We start from the raw sequence: 16031 nt of genomic DNA, 5'->3' as shown, positions 1-16031 counted from the left end.
AATATATATATATATTAAAAGAAATACATATCTTACAAAAATTATTCTTGTTCCCTCACTCATTGGTTTTCCATCTCTTGGCTTGTGTGTTAAAAAGAACATGTTCACCCGAGATGGTTCTCCTCTATTAGGATTTTTCATTGCCTGTTAAGAAAAAGCACAATCAACTAAAAAAACAAATGCAAATAAGACAAGTGTGAACAAATTAATTCTACCTCCTCTTCATGTATTTCAGCAAATGTTTTTTATCCTGTTGTATGCTGACTTGTATTCTTTGCTCTACTAGCTTTATTCTTCTTGCTTTGTTCCTTTAAAATCATAAAAATATAATTGAATAATTAAGCCTAAAAATACACAAACAAGCAAAATTAGATAGTATAACTAATTTTAATGTCATGGAAATTACATGCTAAGAATTAATATACCTTAATCATATCAAGGCTCCAAAATTAAACAAGAATCTTCCAATGTTCAAGTGAAACAGTTCGAGGACAATTCTTTATATTGTAAACTAGTGGCATATTTTCCTTAAAATATTGCATTTTTAAACGAATTTTATATGTCCTCTAAGATGAACCTAAGGTTTTGAAAACCCACCCTTTTGCTCCTGCTCCAATGTCAAACTTTCCCTGCACCATGATGTAGTAATTAATACTTAGTTTTTATGATCAATAAAGAAAAAAAAACCTAAGTTAAAAGAGGTAAAAGTGTAATACAATGGTAGCTTCTCACAAATCTTCCCAATTATCTTTAAGTCCATGCCAACTTGTGTATGTCAATGGAGCAAGATGTGCATTTCTAACCAAATTCCCTAAATGACTGCTTAACTTAGCTCGATTGTAACCAATTGGTTGACCATGCTTATTTAATCTTATTGGCATCCGATCCTCATAGCTTAAACCATGAGTTTTAAGGCACTTTGTCGGACCCCTTTTTCTTTTGGTTGCTGGTCCTGTTATAGAAATAAATAAATAAAAGATAATAATGCAAAAATAATACACATTGATTATAAATATTAAACTAAACATAAAACATAATTACTTACTATCATCATCATCATTAGTTTGGGATGATGCTAAAACTAGTCTTGTTATCAAGTATTAAAAGCAAAAGTCATTTGAAAGGGAATAGATTAACTGTGACAAAAGTAAAAAAATATCTCAGTTTCCTAACTTGTTGTTTTTGTTTTTTTTTTCTTTTTTTTAAAAATAAGCCAATAATATTAAGGTATTATCAAATTCAAGAATGAAATACACATACACAAGTAGGAAATAAAAAAGTCATTGTTTTATTTCTTTCAAATTACATGGAATAAAGGCACACTTACTGTCATCATTGGCATATGGTACTAAAGGTGTTTGAGAAAGGCTTGATGCAGTATCCTTTATCTCACCATGATATTAACCATAGAACTACCTTTCAATCCTTTACTTTTCTTCACAGTTGATATTAATCAGGATTGACGAAGACCTAATCCAATTTGCTCTTCTTGTTCATAGATAATATTTCTCATTGAGATGCTTGACCTTAAAGCTTTGTCTTTCTTGTTTGCCATAACACTATAACAATTATAGAAAGTACGTAAGATAAAATCTCAAGGCCAAAGCTCAAAGATATATAGTTTATAGTTGATGCATGAAAAAAGAAATAGAAGAATCTCCTATCTAAACTAATAATTGTAATATTTTTTCATGAAAGCGGTATTAGCATGCATACCAATTTGATATAGTAATCATTCAAGCAGAACAAGCAGTATTAAGTAGAAAATAATAAACATGTATTATTACATTCAAAGCATAAATAGCAGAACAATATTAGATAGCGTTGGATCCTTTTCAAAGTCATTTACAAGGAAGGAGATGTGCTCATATTAGGAGGGAACAAGAGTGAAAAAGCTTCCTCCAGTCCAATTACAAATTAGAAAAAGATGAATATTATTTTGTTAAAATAAAATAAAATGAAAATAATAAATTCGTAAATGAAAAGATAAACAAAGCCTTATCCAAATTTCAAAGAAAAATGTTAGTGGTCCTAGAATCAGAAATATTCAGCTGCCTTCTACTTAAATATGTAAATATTATGTTGTGTATAATTATAACCCACCCATGTGCAAAATTCAACTAACGTAAACCAAGGAATCTATATTGATTTTAAAGTGAGTTAGTGTTCTCTGCTCAAAGTTTAATAGTCTGGAAGATCCGGATCTCCTATGACTTCAGAATTTCTAGTTAAAAAGATCTTCTCAGGAAATAAAGGGGATAAACATCAACTAATCATGTGAAAATTTTAAGCATTAACTAACCTACAATAAAGTAAAAAAGAAATATTTTAGGAAACATTTTTTTTCACACATCAAGCACCGATAAATTGATGAATACAATAGGAGGTGATAACTTTATCATACTTCATAAATTAAAATTTTAGACGGGAAGAATAAACTATTCAAACTTTAAATTAAAGAACTTTATAGATTTTCCATTCTAATAATATAATAGTAACAAGTGCCGACTGAAGCAACTTGAACTTCAAAAATTTGATTCCAATATCAATTCAGACAATGAGAAGTACTCACTGAAACATCCCTTAGGATCTGCACTTCCAAGCCGGGTCCCCTGCATTTTTTATTTTGGTACATTCTCAAGTCAGCCAAACACAGAATATGGAAAATTTAGCAGTGATGAATGAGATTTAATACTACATAACACCTTATTGCGACTAACACCTTTAAATTTAAATTATTCCATATCATAACTCATAAGCATTGCACACAGCTGACACATTTTTGTGTTACCCCAAAATACAAAAACACATAGATTTTGTGTATCAAGGTTTTCACACACATTTAATTGATTTTGATGGTACTGTAAATATTCTGAAGCAGCTAAAAATAAAATGTTATAACAATGCCAGGACCACATGCTCATTCACTTTGTACACAATAATAATTTAGTTCTTTTATAAATTTTTAAAAAGAAAGCAATAAATAATCATAATCCTTCTTGCTTTGTTGATCATTGCAAGGAGAATATCCATATAAAACATAGCCATCCCAAGTGTTCTTGTTGACATCACCTAAGCATGGTAGATATATAGGATTCAATGCCCATTATTAGCCATAGCTATGCTGTCTGATTAATTAATTATTTTTCAGTAACTTCAATTTTTAACTATGTATGTAACTAAATTAATGAACATATATAAATACCGAGAAGAGGCATACATATATGATTGCAAATAAAAGGCCACAAATAACAGCAAGCTAATTAGGTAGTACTATCATTAACCATGGGGTTAGAAGTTCTTGAGGCCCTTGATTCAACTCGAACGCAATGGTACCACATAACAGCCATAGTGATAGTAGGCATGGGGTTCTTCACCGATGATGGAGTAATTTTTATTCAGATGATGGAGTAATTTTCTTCAATAAAAAATTTAGCAGTGGAAAATTTAGCATTTGTTTAGCCAACAACAGTAACAGCAGCTAAGCCTTGTCCAAATGAACCTCCATGCCTCTTGCGACAAACACCTTATTCTATTAAAGATTCCAACATTTAACTTGTTTATCATCACCAGCAAACATTTTTGTGTAATTAAATACTAGAATTGTTATAGTCAAATGGAAAAATAGAATGAATAATAATTAAAAAGTCAGGGTAATTAAACTCATTTATACCTTAATTCAAATAAACAACTTAATTAAAACCTAAATTCAAAACCTAACTACTAAATAACCAATTGAAAACCTAAATTAACTAATAATTATACATCACACTAATTACATATTAATTATCAAGTAAAGGTTAAAGAAGATTGAAGAAGAAAGAAGATAACTGAACTGAAACTCACTAAGCCGTGGGACGAGCAAGCGATGGAACCGCCGAGAAGACGATTGTGCAGGGAGAAGACGATGGCTTAGGCGAGAAGAGGACGGTGCAACGACAATGCAGGCGACAAGAGGATGAACCAGATGCGAGAAATTATGTAACACCCTACCACACTTTATCTTATGCTTAAGTCATAAGACTGAGGTGGTGAGGTATTATGACCTCTAAAAATAAAATTATATATATAATATAGTTTGAAAGAGTTTATAACTAGGAGCCTTTGAAGGAAATCAAAACAAAAAGTGCAACACTCACGAAGAGACAACGTAACAAAGTAGAATAAGAGAGTTTCAAGATACAGATAAGAAGGCTCCTGACCCAGCTCGCGAAGTTAAAACTGGGCAGAGCATATAAATATATATACATATAGACATGAGAATCCCAAAATGACGTAAAGTAGAAAAATGACAACCTATTTTTCCGAGTCAACCTCTAAGAGGGACAACTTAAAATACAAGGTGGAGAGTCTATATATAGATATAAATAAAAACAAAATACGCCCCTGAGTCCCAAGAGTTCTTCACTTCATCAGAATCTCCAGAATATAGAGTGGTGCTTCTCAACCTATATCTGAAAAATAACAATATTGTATGGGATGAGAACCGGGGGTTCTCAATATGGTTAAGGTGCCCACATATATAATAAATAAGGTCCCGGAAAAGCCAAAGGCAATCCTAGAACTTCGACACTCAAATTATAAAACTTAAAGGAGTAAACTGAACCATAAATTTGGTAAAACTCTCTAAGGTACCCAAATAACAATATATCTCTATCCCTTGCTTTCACATTAACCTAACATAACATTTTATACATTTTACCACTTACTCATAAATCATTATTAACCAATCCTTACCATTGATCCAACCAGTCACGGCTTATGGCCCAAATCAAACCAGCCCAGCCTCCGGCCCAAATAAACTCAACCCATCCTTCGGCCCGGTTCAAAATAAATCATCATTATTATCAGTCCACCACCAAAGTACTCAAAATAGAAAGACAATCACAAGCACAGGCAAATACAAGGCAAACATATTTAAAGAACAGTTACAGCAAGTATCACAGTTACCAGTTATACAAAATTGATCAGATAGGCAAACCAAAACAAGTATGCACACCCAAACAAAGCAAACAAATGTAACATGATGCATGCCTGTCCTACTGACCGTGAGCTCACGTGTCGGTTACTTTTCCAGAACCCGACACACTCGGTAGCTAACCCAAATATCATCCTCTTGAAAACTGATAGGCGGTACACCACCACGAACCCCACCATTGCGAGCGGTACACCACCACGAACCTCACAAGATCTTCATTTGAAAAACAACACACACACATGGGCGGTACACCACCACGAATCCCACAAAGCATTTCATTTAAAAATATGTGGGTGGTAAACCACCACGAACCCCACACACATCTCGACACTAGGCAAGCGGTAAACTACCATGAACCTTGCCAGGTCAAAGCTTAAAATAATTTCATTATAAATCATTCATTCATATACATATCATAAACCAATGCAACACAATTCACAAGTCATCCTATTATCATTATCATTATTTAATATCCTCATCAATTATCACAAACAACATATTCTCACAGACAACTCAACATTCAACACCTCATAATCCACTTAACCAATTCCATAACACCAATTTAACAATTATCCTCAACATAACCCAATAGACAATTTTATTCAATAACCAACAATCAATTCAACTTATCCTATGGGTTAACTAGCCTAAATTTTCACGACACATTACATATTATATACGAAAAATCAAAACCATACCTTGGTCGATTTTCCGATAAACTCGGAACACCTCAAGCATTCCTTGCAACACAAGCTATCAACCACCGCCCCTCACCAATGAATCCTATCTTCCAAAAATTGATCCAAAGCTTCAATTTCACAAGTTTGACCTCCAATTTGATTTTTCACCAACAAAATTCCATCTAAACCACATATATCACTATAGTTAATCCCTAAACTCAAAATCTCACAATTTCACAAGAGGGTTAGGATTCTTACATTGCCCATAACTCAAGTGAGTCAAACCCAACAAAATCCACAAGTTAATTTGGTCCTAAGATACCAAAATCACAAAATCCTTAATACCAAAATTCCCTTAAATTCAAAACTGAAGAGGAAGTATTTGGGTAAGAAAAAGTGAATTTCTTACCAAATTGATTAGTGGAATTTCTAGAGAATTTTGAGACGAACGCGTGGCCGCTGACGGCTCGTCAATCAAAGCTTTGGATCAAAAGTTACGTTGGATTGAAATTTCAAGAACAAGGATTTGTTCTTCCCCCTTCCTCCATTGCATGCAGCGTGTTCTGTGTTGAAAATGGGGAAGGAAGGGTTGTTTCCCTTCATTAAAACCTCATTGGTTTGAGCTTTGGGCCCAATACGGGCCCAGTTTGTATCGGCCCAATTTTGAGTCAAATTCTTTGAAATTAGTGTCAAAATTCTTATTTTAATTAGTTCTACCCCGCTAAACAATAAAATTCCATTTTCTAATTTATTTAATTAATAATTAATTTATTATCTAATCATTTATTAATTTTTTGGATTTTACAAATTACATATGCATGATTCAGATCTGGATCAAAATCAGTAAGAGAAGAAAGAACACGAAAGGAGGTTCTTCTTCTTCTCCATTAGACTCACCTCAAAACAGAGAATAACAAACCCAACCTTAGAAGTTGTTAAAATGAGAGAGAGATTCAAAGAGCGGAGGAGCATGATTGAGAGCGCCAGTGAGATTGAGAGCGAGAGAGTGCGAAGAAGAACAAAATTTGGAGTGAGATTGAGAGCGCTAGCAAGCTCCCGATCTTTCTTCCATCCCAGCCGTTAGGTTAGGTCTCTGATTTGATTTGCAGAGAGTGTTATAGGAATAGCTAACATTTTTGAAGTTTTTTAAAAAAATTATATATATTTACTAACATTTCATTATAAATGTTACCTTATATATAATTTTATAATAATCACTAACACTTTTACAAATGTTAAGCAATAAATGTTACCAAATGTTCAGAATGTAGTAGTGATCAAGGATAACTTCATGGGAGACCTTGCCAGTTTACACAAGGTTCGTTAATTTTATCAAACTTTCAATTAATTCGTATAATAATATTTCATGGCTGTTTTTAGTTAAGGTTATTTTTCAAATGTTGTTGTAGATTTTTGTACCAGTTTACCTCAATGGCCATTGGTTTCTCATAGTGGTTGATTTACTTAACGAGACCGTGAGATATCTGGACTCTTTCAAAAAGTGCACATTAATGACAGAGCGTAAGAGTGTCATTAACAATGTGTTAAATTACCTTGAAAATTTTTTATCCAACAAGAACTTCGGTGAAACACTTTCCTTTAGAAACATTCAATTTTCTAAGTATAAATTCAATGAGCCAGCTGTCCCACAACAATCTGCCAAATTGTAAGTTTAAATATACCATTTTTCAAAGTATAAATTCGATTTTCTGGCTGTTTGTTCTTTTGTTATATTGCTTCCTTAATATGTGCATTGAATTGTGGCAAAGGAATGACTGTGGTATTTGGGTCGCTCAATGGATGCACCTCAATCGCTTTTGGAGCCTCGATAATAAAGTTATGTTTATTCCATTATGTGATATCATTGTTACTGTCTGTTAGGTTGTCAATGATTACACAAGGATGTGCCTGACTATGGATTTGGTGAATGACTTTAATAACTCGAAGCAGGATATCATAGTGGAGCTTGTTGTCACTGATTGGAATAAAAAGATGCAGCAGTTTGTCCTGCAAACTTAGGATTTTAGTTGCTTGTTATTAGTAGTTATGGATTGAATTAGATCATTTTAATTTTCTTTGAAATACAAGCTATCTTTATATCTTGCACTTATTTCTTTTGGACTATTCAAATATATGTGGATCTTTCTATTGATAATGATTTATTTCAGTTAATTGATGTACGTGCTGTTTCATATTCAAACTTTGCCCTTTGTGAGTGATTGTTGAATTTTATCAACGGTTTGCATTTAATTGTATGTTCTACTCAATATAAGGGTCATAAAAGCTAGCTATATAGCAGCCAATCACCCCTGTTTCCTATGATGTACAAATTGTTGTTCCCATCAGCAGGCCAGGGGTGTTTTAGTTAGCATAAGAGTTACAAGCATTGCACAAAAAAGAATATGCAATTGACAGGTTCATTATAAAATATCAAATAAGGAATGCATTTTTTATGAGTTGTTTTCGCATGTTACCTAGTTCCTGTAATGAGGATACAACTTCATAAACTTTTTTCATAGATGTTATTTTTATTTATGAAAATTTACAAGAGATTTGCCAGATTAAGAGTTGAACATATCCACATTTTTTGCCGACTAATATATGTTGCAATTTGCAGCAACATTTCAGACTCAGTGAGTATATAAATAAACATTTTTGACAACTCATGTACTTTTATCTATAAATTTGAACTTTTGAAACAAAATATATTATGACATAGTATTAAAACTTTAATTACCAAAATATATAGAATTGACCTTTGTTGATCCTCAAAAAAAATCTACATAAGATGAGCAAAAAGGAAAAAAAAAACCTATTAAAAATTTGGATTTTTTATTTTTTCTTTTTAACCAAAAAGAATTTATTTTAGTCATTTGTTTTGTCGTTTAAACTAAACATGAGACTTACGCACTTTTTAAACTCTATTCATTATAGCAAAAATCAAAAGAGAGAGATTTGATTTATATCTTCCAATATTGTCCTTGGGTCTATTATCCTGGAACAGAAACTAAACAAAACCTAAATTCTAAACTATAAATTCTCTTGATCAATCTTCATATACGATCACAAGATATACACATAATATAAGCAAATAAAATATGCCGCTTTAAATAATAAAGAAATTGTGTGCAGATATTTCCTTACCCTCCACATCTATATATATAATGGGAGTTAGCGAGATTTTTTACTATTTCTAAAACTTAGATCCAAGATCTTTTAATTAAAAATATAAAATAATTATCATCTTCATTAATCTCACTGTTGTTACTATTACACACGTTTAATAGATAAAAAGAGGATTAATAGACATATTAATGCCTATTAATCCAGCAGTGAATATAACGGAAATGGAAATTTTTGTTTACAGCAAGATTAAAATGAATAACCTTCCCTTGATTCAGTAAGATTCCACGGGCTTTGTGACTGGTGGTATACAATCTACCTTGTATCGCACTACCTGCATCTCATATAATGCGCATAACAAAATTCCCGTTTAGTGCAATAAAAATTATCAGATTAAAAAAGTGTAACAACATGAAATGAGTGCAGCAAAATTTGCATACCTTTTTAAAAAAGGTTGAGTACGTGTTGTCCCATATCAGCTTAGAGCTTCCACCCATTAGACTTGTAGCGGCGGTACGGTAACATCAGCTGTGCCAAAACAATCAACCACCATGAAGGACTTAAAAACTCGAAACTAAATCAAATATCCTGACAATAAACCACAAAAAACAGAAATTTCACCTCATACGAATGCAAGGAAAATATCATGAATTCTTCAAATAAAAAATGTTGTACTGTAGCAATACCATGTTTATATTTCCTTGTACTAGTAAAAATCCAAAGCAATGTACGAGTTTACAGAGTCTATTGAGAGCAAAACCTAAGAAAAGACAAGTCCAATTGATTCAACTGAAACTGTCCAGTAACATGATATGGATTTTAAATTTTAAAATTTGAACTCGAAAGAAAAAAAAGGAGATGCCACATGTTTTTGTGGAAAAGAAAAATTGAATTGAATCACAAAGTCAGTCACATGATTTCCTTTTCTTTCTAGCATCTTAGTCGATAGCTACCCATGATAATGGCAACTCTGATCATTTTAGGATTTTTGTGCTTTTAGTAGATTTGCATTACTCTTGTCTAAGATTTCTTTATTTTCTTTTGTCTACGTATTGATAGTATTGATTGCATTAGTCTTTCATCACTGTCCTTTCCTTATCTCCAATGAATACTACAAATATTGACATGGCCAAATATAGTTTTATATTCATCACTTTGTTTCAGTTGTTTATAATTTTATAGGTCCCCCTCAAATGCAACCTTTTAAAGCGCAAATGAATTTAATTAGATCACAACCAGATAATTATGCAGTTTTTTCACCTACTCACATATGTATCAATATAATTTTAATTCCTACATTTCAAAAAGATGATCAGATGCAAAAAGAAAATAAGCAGCTGTCACAATTAAGGGAAAAATAGAAATGAAGATATTTTCCAGGACTTGTAAATATACCTTATAAGTTTCTCCAGCTGGAACAGTTATCTCTTTGTAGTCATCATTTTTGCTGAAAATGAAAAACTTGAAAATTAACATCAAAATAGAGGAAATCATACATGAGTGCAATCTTTAATATATTTACCTTGCATCCAAAGCACCGACAACCTCTGCTGAGATGAAGAAAGGTGCATTTGCAAAGACCTCACTGATAAAAATATTTTGCTATGGCTCTCTTAAGTATCACTAACTCCCTCTATTACTAGAGTAACTAAACCGATATCAGCTACTATTGACTGCTTTAATGCCACAGTTTAGCAGTATAACATCTAATGCAACAAATTCAGCTTGCAAGCCTAGGAACGACGCAATAAGATAGTATCATCCTATTTCCTAATATATTACTCAGACAAAAAAAATATGCATTTATCATTTGCTACTCCAATACTCTCTTTTTCTCAGGAAGATAACACAGGTTCCAAATCATCTTTTCCTTTAGCACACAGATTGATACTTGTTGAGACATCAACCATGGAAGGTATATTATAGTTATAATAATTTTTCCATGCATTTCGTAAATCAAACAGAATTTTAGCATGCATTTTAGCATGAATAAGAACCAAGAAGAGACCCTTTTGAATTATAGCATGAATAAGAATCAACAATAATTTTAACTATATAAATAAAAATTATTGAATCCTTCTGCACATTTTAGCTGAGTGTAACGATGACAAGTTATGATAAATATCTAAAAATTTAATTATAAAAAATTTATATCAACCTCAAAGCACTACTATTTGAAATCCAAGAATTTAAATAACATCTTAAACTATACTCTCATGAGTATATACAAGTACATGCTACTGCATCCCATTGAACTTCGAATAATGTCCTTGTTGTACAACCTGTTCTCCACAGCACAAACAAATTTGAGAGAAATAAAAAGGACTTCAGCGAATCATAATTTGATTTCAAATAGTTTAAAACTTACCAAAACACTAAGTTTCAATAATGCAATTATTCATCTCTTATTATTTATACCTGTAATAGGCACTGATGACTTCCATACAGTGGGATGGGAGTTTCATGGCTATTAATCAATCCTGAATCACCTAGCCCACATTCTTGCTGCACAAATGCATTTACTTCTGTATTTGGCACTACTAATGTCTCTTGAGAAGCCATAGGGTCCTTGGGAAGCTCCTATGAAAAAATAATACATGGAGTCAAAATTGCTATCAAGTATAACTACAACATAGAGGTTACCAGTTTATTTTAATTCAAGTAACCACTAATGCAATATTGTATCTTACTGACCTCTTCAGTAGCAAAGCTAGCTTGCGTGCCACTACCAGTCTTATCACCCAAATCGTCACCGTCATTCCTCACAGGACATTTATTCTTTACAAGACCAGCACTGTTGCATTTAGTGCATCTCCGTTTACCCCTATCCTTTTTTCCCTTGGGTGCTCCTTTTGTCTTGACCACTGAAGGGTCACCAACAAAGTTTGGCGTGGGAGAATCTCTTGTTTGTCTTTTCAAGCCAGATTTTTGTTCTAGTGTTTGGGTCCAATGACAGACTTCATTCATAGTGTCATGGAAAGAAGGACCATCTTAAGCTCCTAAGAATACCATCCACGTAGCTGCCACTGACAATGCGCCATAGCGCATTAAAAATTCTCTTTCTCTGTCTTGCGTAGTGCCTCCAGCAGAACTTTCATCTAGATACTTCTTGGTATCCTTCGACCATCTTTTCAAAAGAAGACTATCTGGCAACTTCTGTAAACCTACCATTTTCATTGCACAAAACATGTGGCTACAAGGAATGCCTTCACTACTCCACTGACTACATTCACACTCCATATGCTCAGTATTGCGATCATAAAGTACGTTATTTATATGTTGTCTCCTGTCACACTCCTTAACTTTTAACGCAACAGTAGTTGATATGTTTTCCTCATTTATTACATCTAATGCGACCACTCCTTAAATCTCCTTTTTACTTCTCTAAGAATCTCCCTTGTGTAAAAATTGGCAGCAGAAAGCTCCAATGCTTCTAGCCCAGTAGTTAGAACGGGCTCCCCATATAGCATCTTAAATTGAGAAACTAATTCATTGTTTCTATAGTCCCTAAGAGCATGTTCAAGATTTTGGACCAACTCTAGAAGACTTTGGCAAATGCAAATAAACATCTTGATGAAGTTGTTTATCGCCTTACACCTTGATGTTGTTCTAAATCCAGTACAGAATTTATCCCTCAAGTAAGCGCTTGTCCAACTTTTCCTCTTCTCATATTCATTTAGAACCCATTCATATTTCACCAACCCATATTTTTTTTATCATATTCTCCCAATATTCTTCAAATTCATCCGAATGCCATGGAGCATACAAAATCTTCAGAAGTCATTGGAAAAATTTTTGTTTTTTATGTTTGCCATTACATTCTTCTGAATGTGCCAACCACATAATCGGTGATTTGCAGCTGGAAAGATGTCTCGAATCACTGCCTTTATTGCTTCGTCACCGTCTGTGACCACAACACTGGGAGACTTATTCAGCATGACTTCTAGAAAGTTTTGCAATAGCCACGTATATGTTGCTGTTCGTTCGTCCTCTACCAAGGCAAAGCCAAACATACATGTTTAGCGGTGATGGTTACAACCTGAGAAGATTACCAACGGCCTTCTGTACTTATTCTTCCGGTAGGTTGTATCGAATGCAAGCACATCTCCAAAGCACTAATAATTGGAACTACAGATTTCGTCTGCCCAAAATAAATTTGCCATCCAACCTTCATCAGTAGCACTGTACCTTGCCATGGCCATTGGGTCGACATCGGCTTTCCCAAGTAGATAGCTAATCGTCGCATTGGAATCCCCACCAATGAGCTTTGCACGGCGAGTTCTTTGAAAGTGATTATCTAGGTCCTTCTTTGTGAACCCGACATTGGCATAACCATCGGCTTGGCCTACCATTAATCCTATTATTTTAGAGGTTGGAAGACCATGATCATGCATGGTATTTGCCTGAACTTTTTGTACCTCAGTCAACCTTCGGCGGTTTGGAATTAGGTGTACCAAGCATTGTGGGACAAGATCGTGGTTGTGGTTCTCGACTAATTTTTTAACCCTCCAAGTCAAAGTTTTGGTGTCAAAATACACCGCAAGCATGACTTCACAACCAGTGTGAGTCAGCGCTCTATGCTCCCTTTTCCTACTTGAACTAGATATGTATTTCTCGGCCCTCTTTCCTTCCTTGCTGCAAAAAAACCTCCTTCTGCACTATGTTCCATCTCTTCCATGTGCTGTATCACCCTTGAAAACTCCAAATCCGAGACACCTCGCATAACGTACATACAAATTATAAGCTGCATCTGATGTTTCAAAGGTCTGGTTATATCATCAGCCATCACAGACACACACTTACTACTGCTGACACCGCAATCACAAGTGCAGTTAACATTTTCTTTCACACCAGTCATCATGCAATCTTCTATGTTGTCTTGTGAACTGAGTGGTTCCGAGTCAACATCCATTGCACCCTAATGAGATGAAACAAAGGGCAATAAATAACAATTTTCAATTAAAAGCTATTAGTATTAATTAATTAAAACCTTTAAAAGTGACTTACTATTACTCATTGTGATAATTCTTTGCTCCGATCCATTAGATGTGAAATAAAAAATAATCAGAAAATGAAGTAGCAAAAATACTTGATCCTATCAAATGCAAAGAATATGCAAGCTAAGCTAGTGAAGGAAGGGTGATGCTTAAAAAATGTATTTAACTAAAATTTGTCTTTTTAAAATAATCAAACAAACTTACCTAAAATATATATTTTCTTTATTAAGAACAAGATAGGGGGCATTGGCAAGTTGCGCGTGTGATTGTTTTAACTTAAACAAATCTAATCTTCTTTGTCAAATCGAATATCTGTCAAGATATATATGTTTAGTAATTTTGAATTCATTCTCAAAAATATCTTCTCACTTCTAAACACTAAGTACTCTAGATCAATAAAGACTTAGCTTGCATTCTGTTCATCACATTCATGTTCAACGATTCAACCTTATCTTGTTTTATTTATTTATTTAAGTATAGTATTGTATGTATCCACTACTATCCAAAAAAGCAGAAGGGGAAGGAAATTGCATCTTTAATTTATTTAGTGCTAAGTGACCTTAGCAGTTGAAAAGAGAAGGGGAATCTCTTGGGGGATTTCAAAAGAAGAAAGCATAACCTTTGATTATTTAATTTTATTTATAGATATAACTAAAAATAATTGTTGTTTCTTTCTTGTATAATGGTTGGGACTTGAAAGTGGAGTTATTGTGAACTCACTCTCTCTGTATACGTTTTTCATGGTAGAATGGAACCAAAAGCAAAGTTAAATGAGAGTGTAGGGTTAGAGAGATAGTTGCATAGATAGAAATAAATTGGTTTGTACTTTGTAGTGACTAGTGAATAATAATGATACATACGGATAGAGAGCCAAAGCAAAAAAGATTCCCATTATGTTAAGTCTTAGACCATGGACCATATCTTGAGTTGAAATTTGAAATTTTCATGTACTAATAATGCCTAAGAAGATAAATAGAAATATATAATTTTTCATAATTTTTTATTATTAAAAATTCACAAATAATCAACAACAAAATATAGTAAAAAAGTATAAATAAAAAATTCCAGCATAAGCAAAGCAGTCAGAATCAACCATAAACATCTCAAAATTAAAAAAATTTCAGCCATCCAGCACAATGCAATGAAGCATGCACCATAACACCATCAACAATTCAGAATCAGAAAATCAGCAACCACAGTCACCAATCCAAAATCAGAATAAATCAGCATAAACAACACAAGATAGAATTGTGGCAATGCTTTTATTTTGAATCAACAATAGCAAAAAAATTCACCAAAATAACAAGTACAACAGATTGGATTGAAAATCAGCAACCAGAATCACCAATCCAAAATCAGAATAAATCAGCATAAACAACACAAGATAGAATTGTGGCAATGCTTTTATTTTGAATCAATAACAGTAAAACAATTCACCAAAATAACAAGTACAACAGATTGGATTGAAAATCAGCAACCAGAATCACCAATCCAAAATTAGAATAAATCATCATAAACAACACAAGATATAATTGTGGCAATGTTTTTATTTTAAATCAATAACAGCAAAACAATTCACCAAAATAACAAGTACAACAGATTGGATTTAAAAATCAATCTCAGCAGAATTAATAAATTAAACAATTGAATTTATAACTCATCAACACAGAAATCAAATAAAAATTCAAAAATTAATATCTCAAAACTCAGAATCATCAATAATACATATGTATATTCATAATAAACTTCAGATTTCAGATGAATAGAGTCAGAGAGAGTTAGTCTGAGACTTGAGACATGAGGGTTGAAAATTTGAAAATTTTGGCCGGAGATAAACTGCGATTGGGAGACACCACACGGAAAAGAGAAGCAATAACGGCGAGGCACGGTGTGGAGAAGAGACGCATAAACAACGAGGATGGGAGAAGCAGAAACGACGCTGGGGAGAAAGGGAGAAGCAATGATGACCCACGACAAGGAGTGGAGAAGCGGCGACGCCAAGCCACAGCGAGGAGAGGAGAAGCGACGATGACGACCCACGGCGAGGACCGGCAACAGAGAGACAAAGAAGGCGATAGAGAGAGAAGGGAGAGAAGGGTTCGGCGATGACAACGATGCGGGGCTGTGGGGGCTGCGGTGGCCACGGGTTAGGTGGCTGTGGGTGGCTAGGGTTTTTTTTCTTTCAATTTCAATTTCTTCAGTTTCAGAGAGGAGGGGACGAGGGAGAGGAAGAGGGAGTGGGAGTGGGGTGGG

The 16031-nt window shown here is 33.6% G+C and overlaps 2 protein-coding genes and 2 long non-coding RNA genes across 5 annotated transcripts in view; all 4 read right to left on the bottom strand.

Annotated features, from left to right (window-relative positions):
• LOC107612095 overlaps positions 1-586 on the bottom strand; it is a 2860-nt gene extending 2274 nt beyond the window's left edge. For both annotated transcript variants that reach the window (XR_002352676.1, XM_016313923.2), the window contains exons 1-3: positions 426-586; positions 216-308; positions 37-144 (exon numbers count right to left, since the gene is read on the bottom strand). The gene's annotated coding sequence lies outside the window, so the exon portion shown is untranslated. The remainder of the gene's footprint in view (positions 1-36; positions 145-215; positions 309-425) is intronic.
• LOC110265965 overlaps positions 1-11193 on the bottom strand; it is a 20733-nt gene extending 9540 nt beyond the window's left edge. The window contains exon 1 of the long non-coding RNA XR_002352678.1: positions 10980-11193. This is a non-coding gene — a long non-coding RNA (uncharacterized LOC110265965). The remainder of the gene's footprint in view (positions 1-10979) is intronic.
• Positions 8882-9282, bottom strand: LOC110265964. The gene is made up of 2 exons (XR_002352677.1): positions 9222-9282; positions 8882-9115 (listed from the first exon to the last, which is right to left on the bottom strand). It is a non-coding gene; the product is annotated as an uncharacterized LOC110265964 (long non-coding RNA).
• Positions 12897-13328, bottom strand: LOC110265330. Its single transcript, XM_021108278.1, has one exon. The coding sequence runs from the start codon at positions 13326-13328 to the stop codon at positions 12897-12899; it is 432 nt and encodes a 143-aa protein (XP_020963937.1).

This window comes from Arachis ipaensis, chromosome B08 (assembly GCF_000816755.2).
Source record: "Arachis ipaensis cultivar K30076 chromosome B08, Araip1.1, whole genome shotgun sequence".
Lineage (NCBI taxonomy): Eukaryota > Viridiplantae > Streptophyta > Magnoliopsida > Fabales > Fabaceae > Arachis > Arachis ipaensis.
The sequence above is the reverse complement of the archived record's forward strand: the minus strand, read 5'-3'. Positions and strand labels throughout refer to the sequence as shown.

Coding starts and splice junctions, on each gene's coding strand:
- LOC110265330 (XM_021108278.1), bottom strand. CDS start 13,328: ATGCTTGCGGTGTATTTTGACACCAAAACTTTGACTTGGAGGGTTAAA.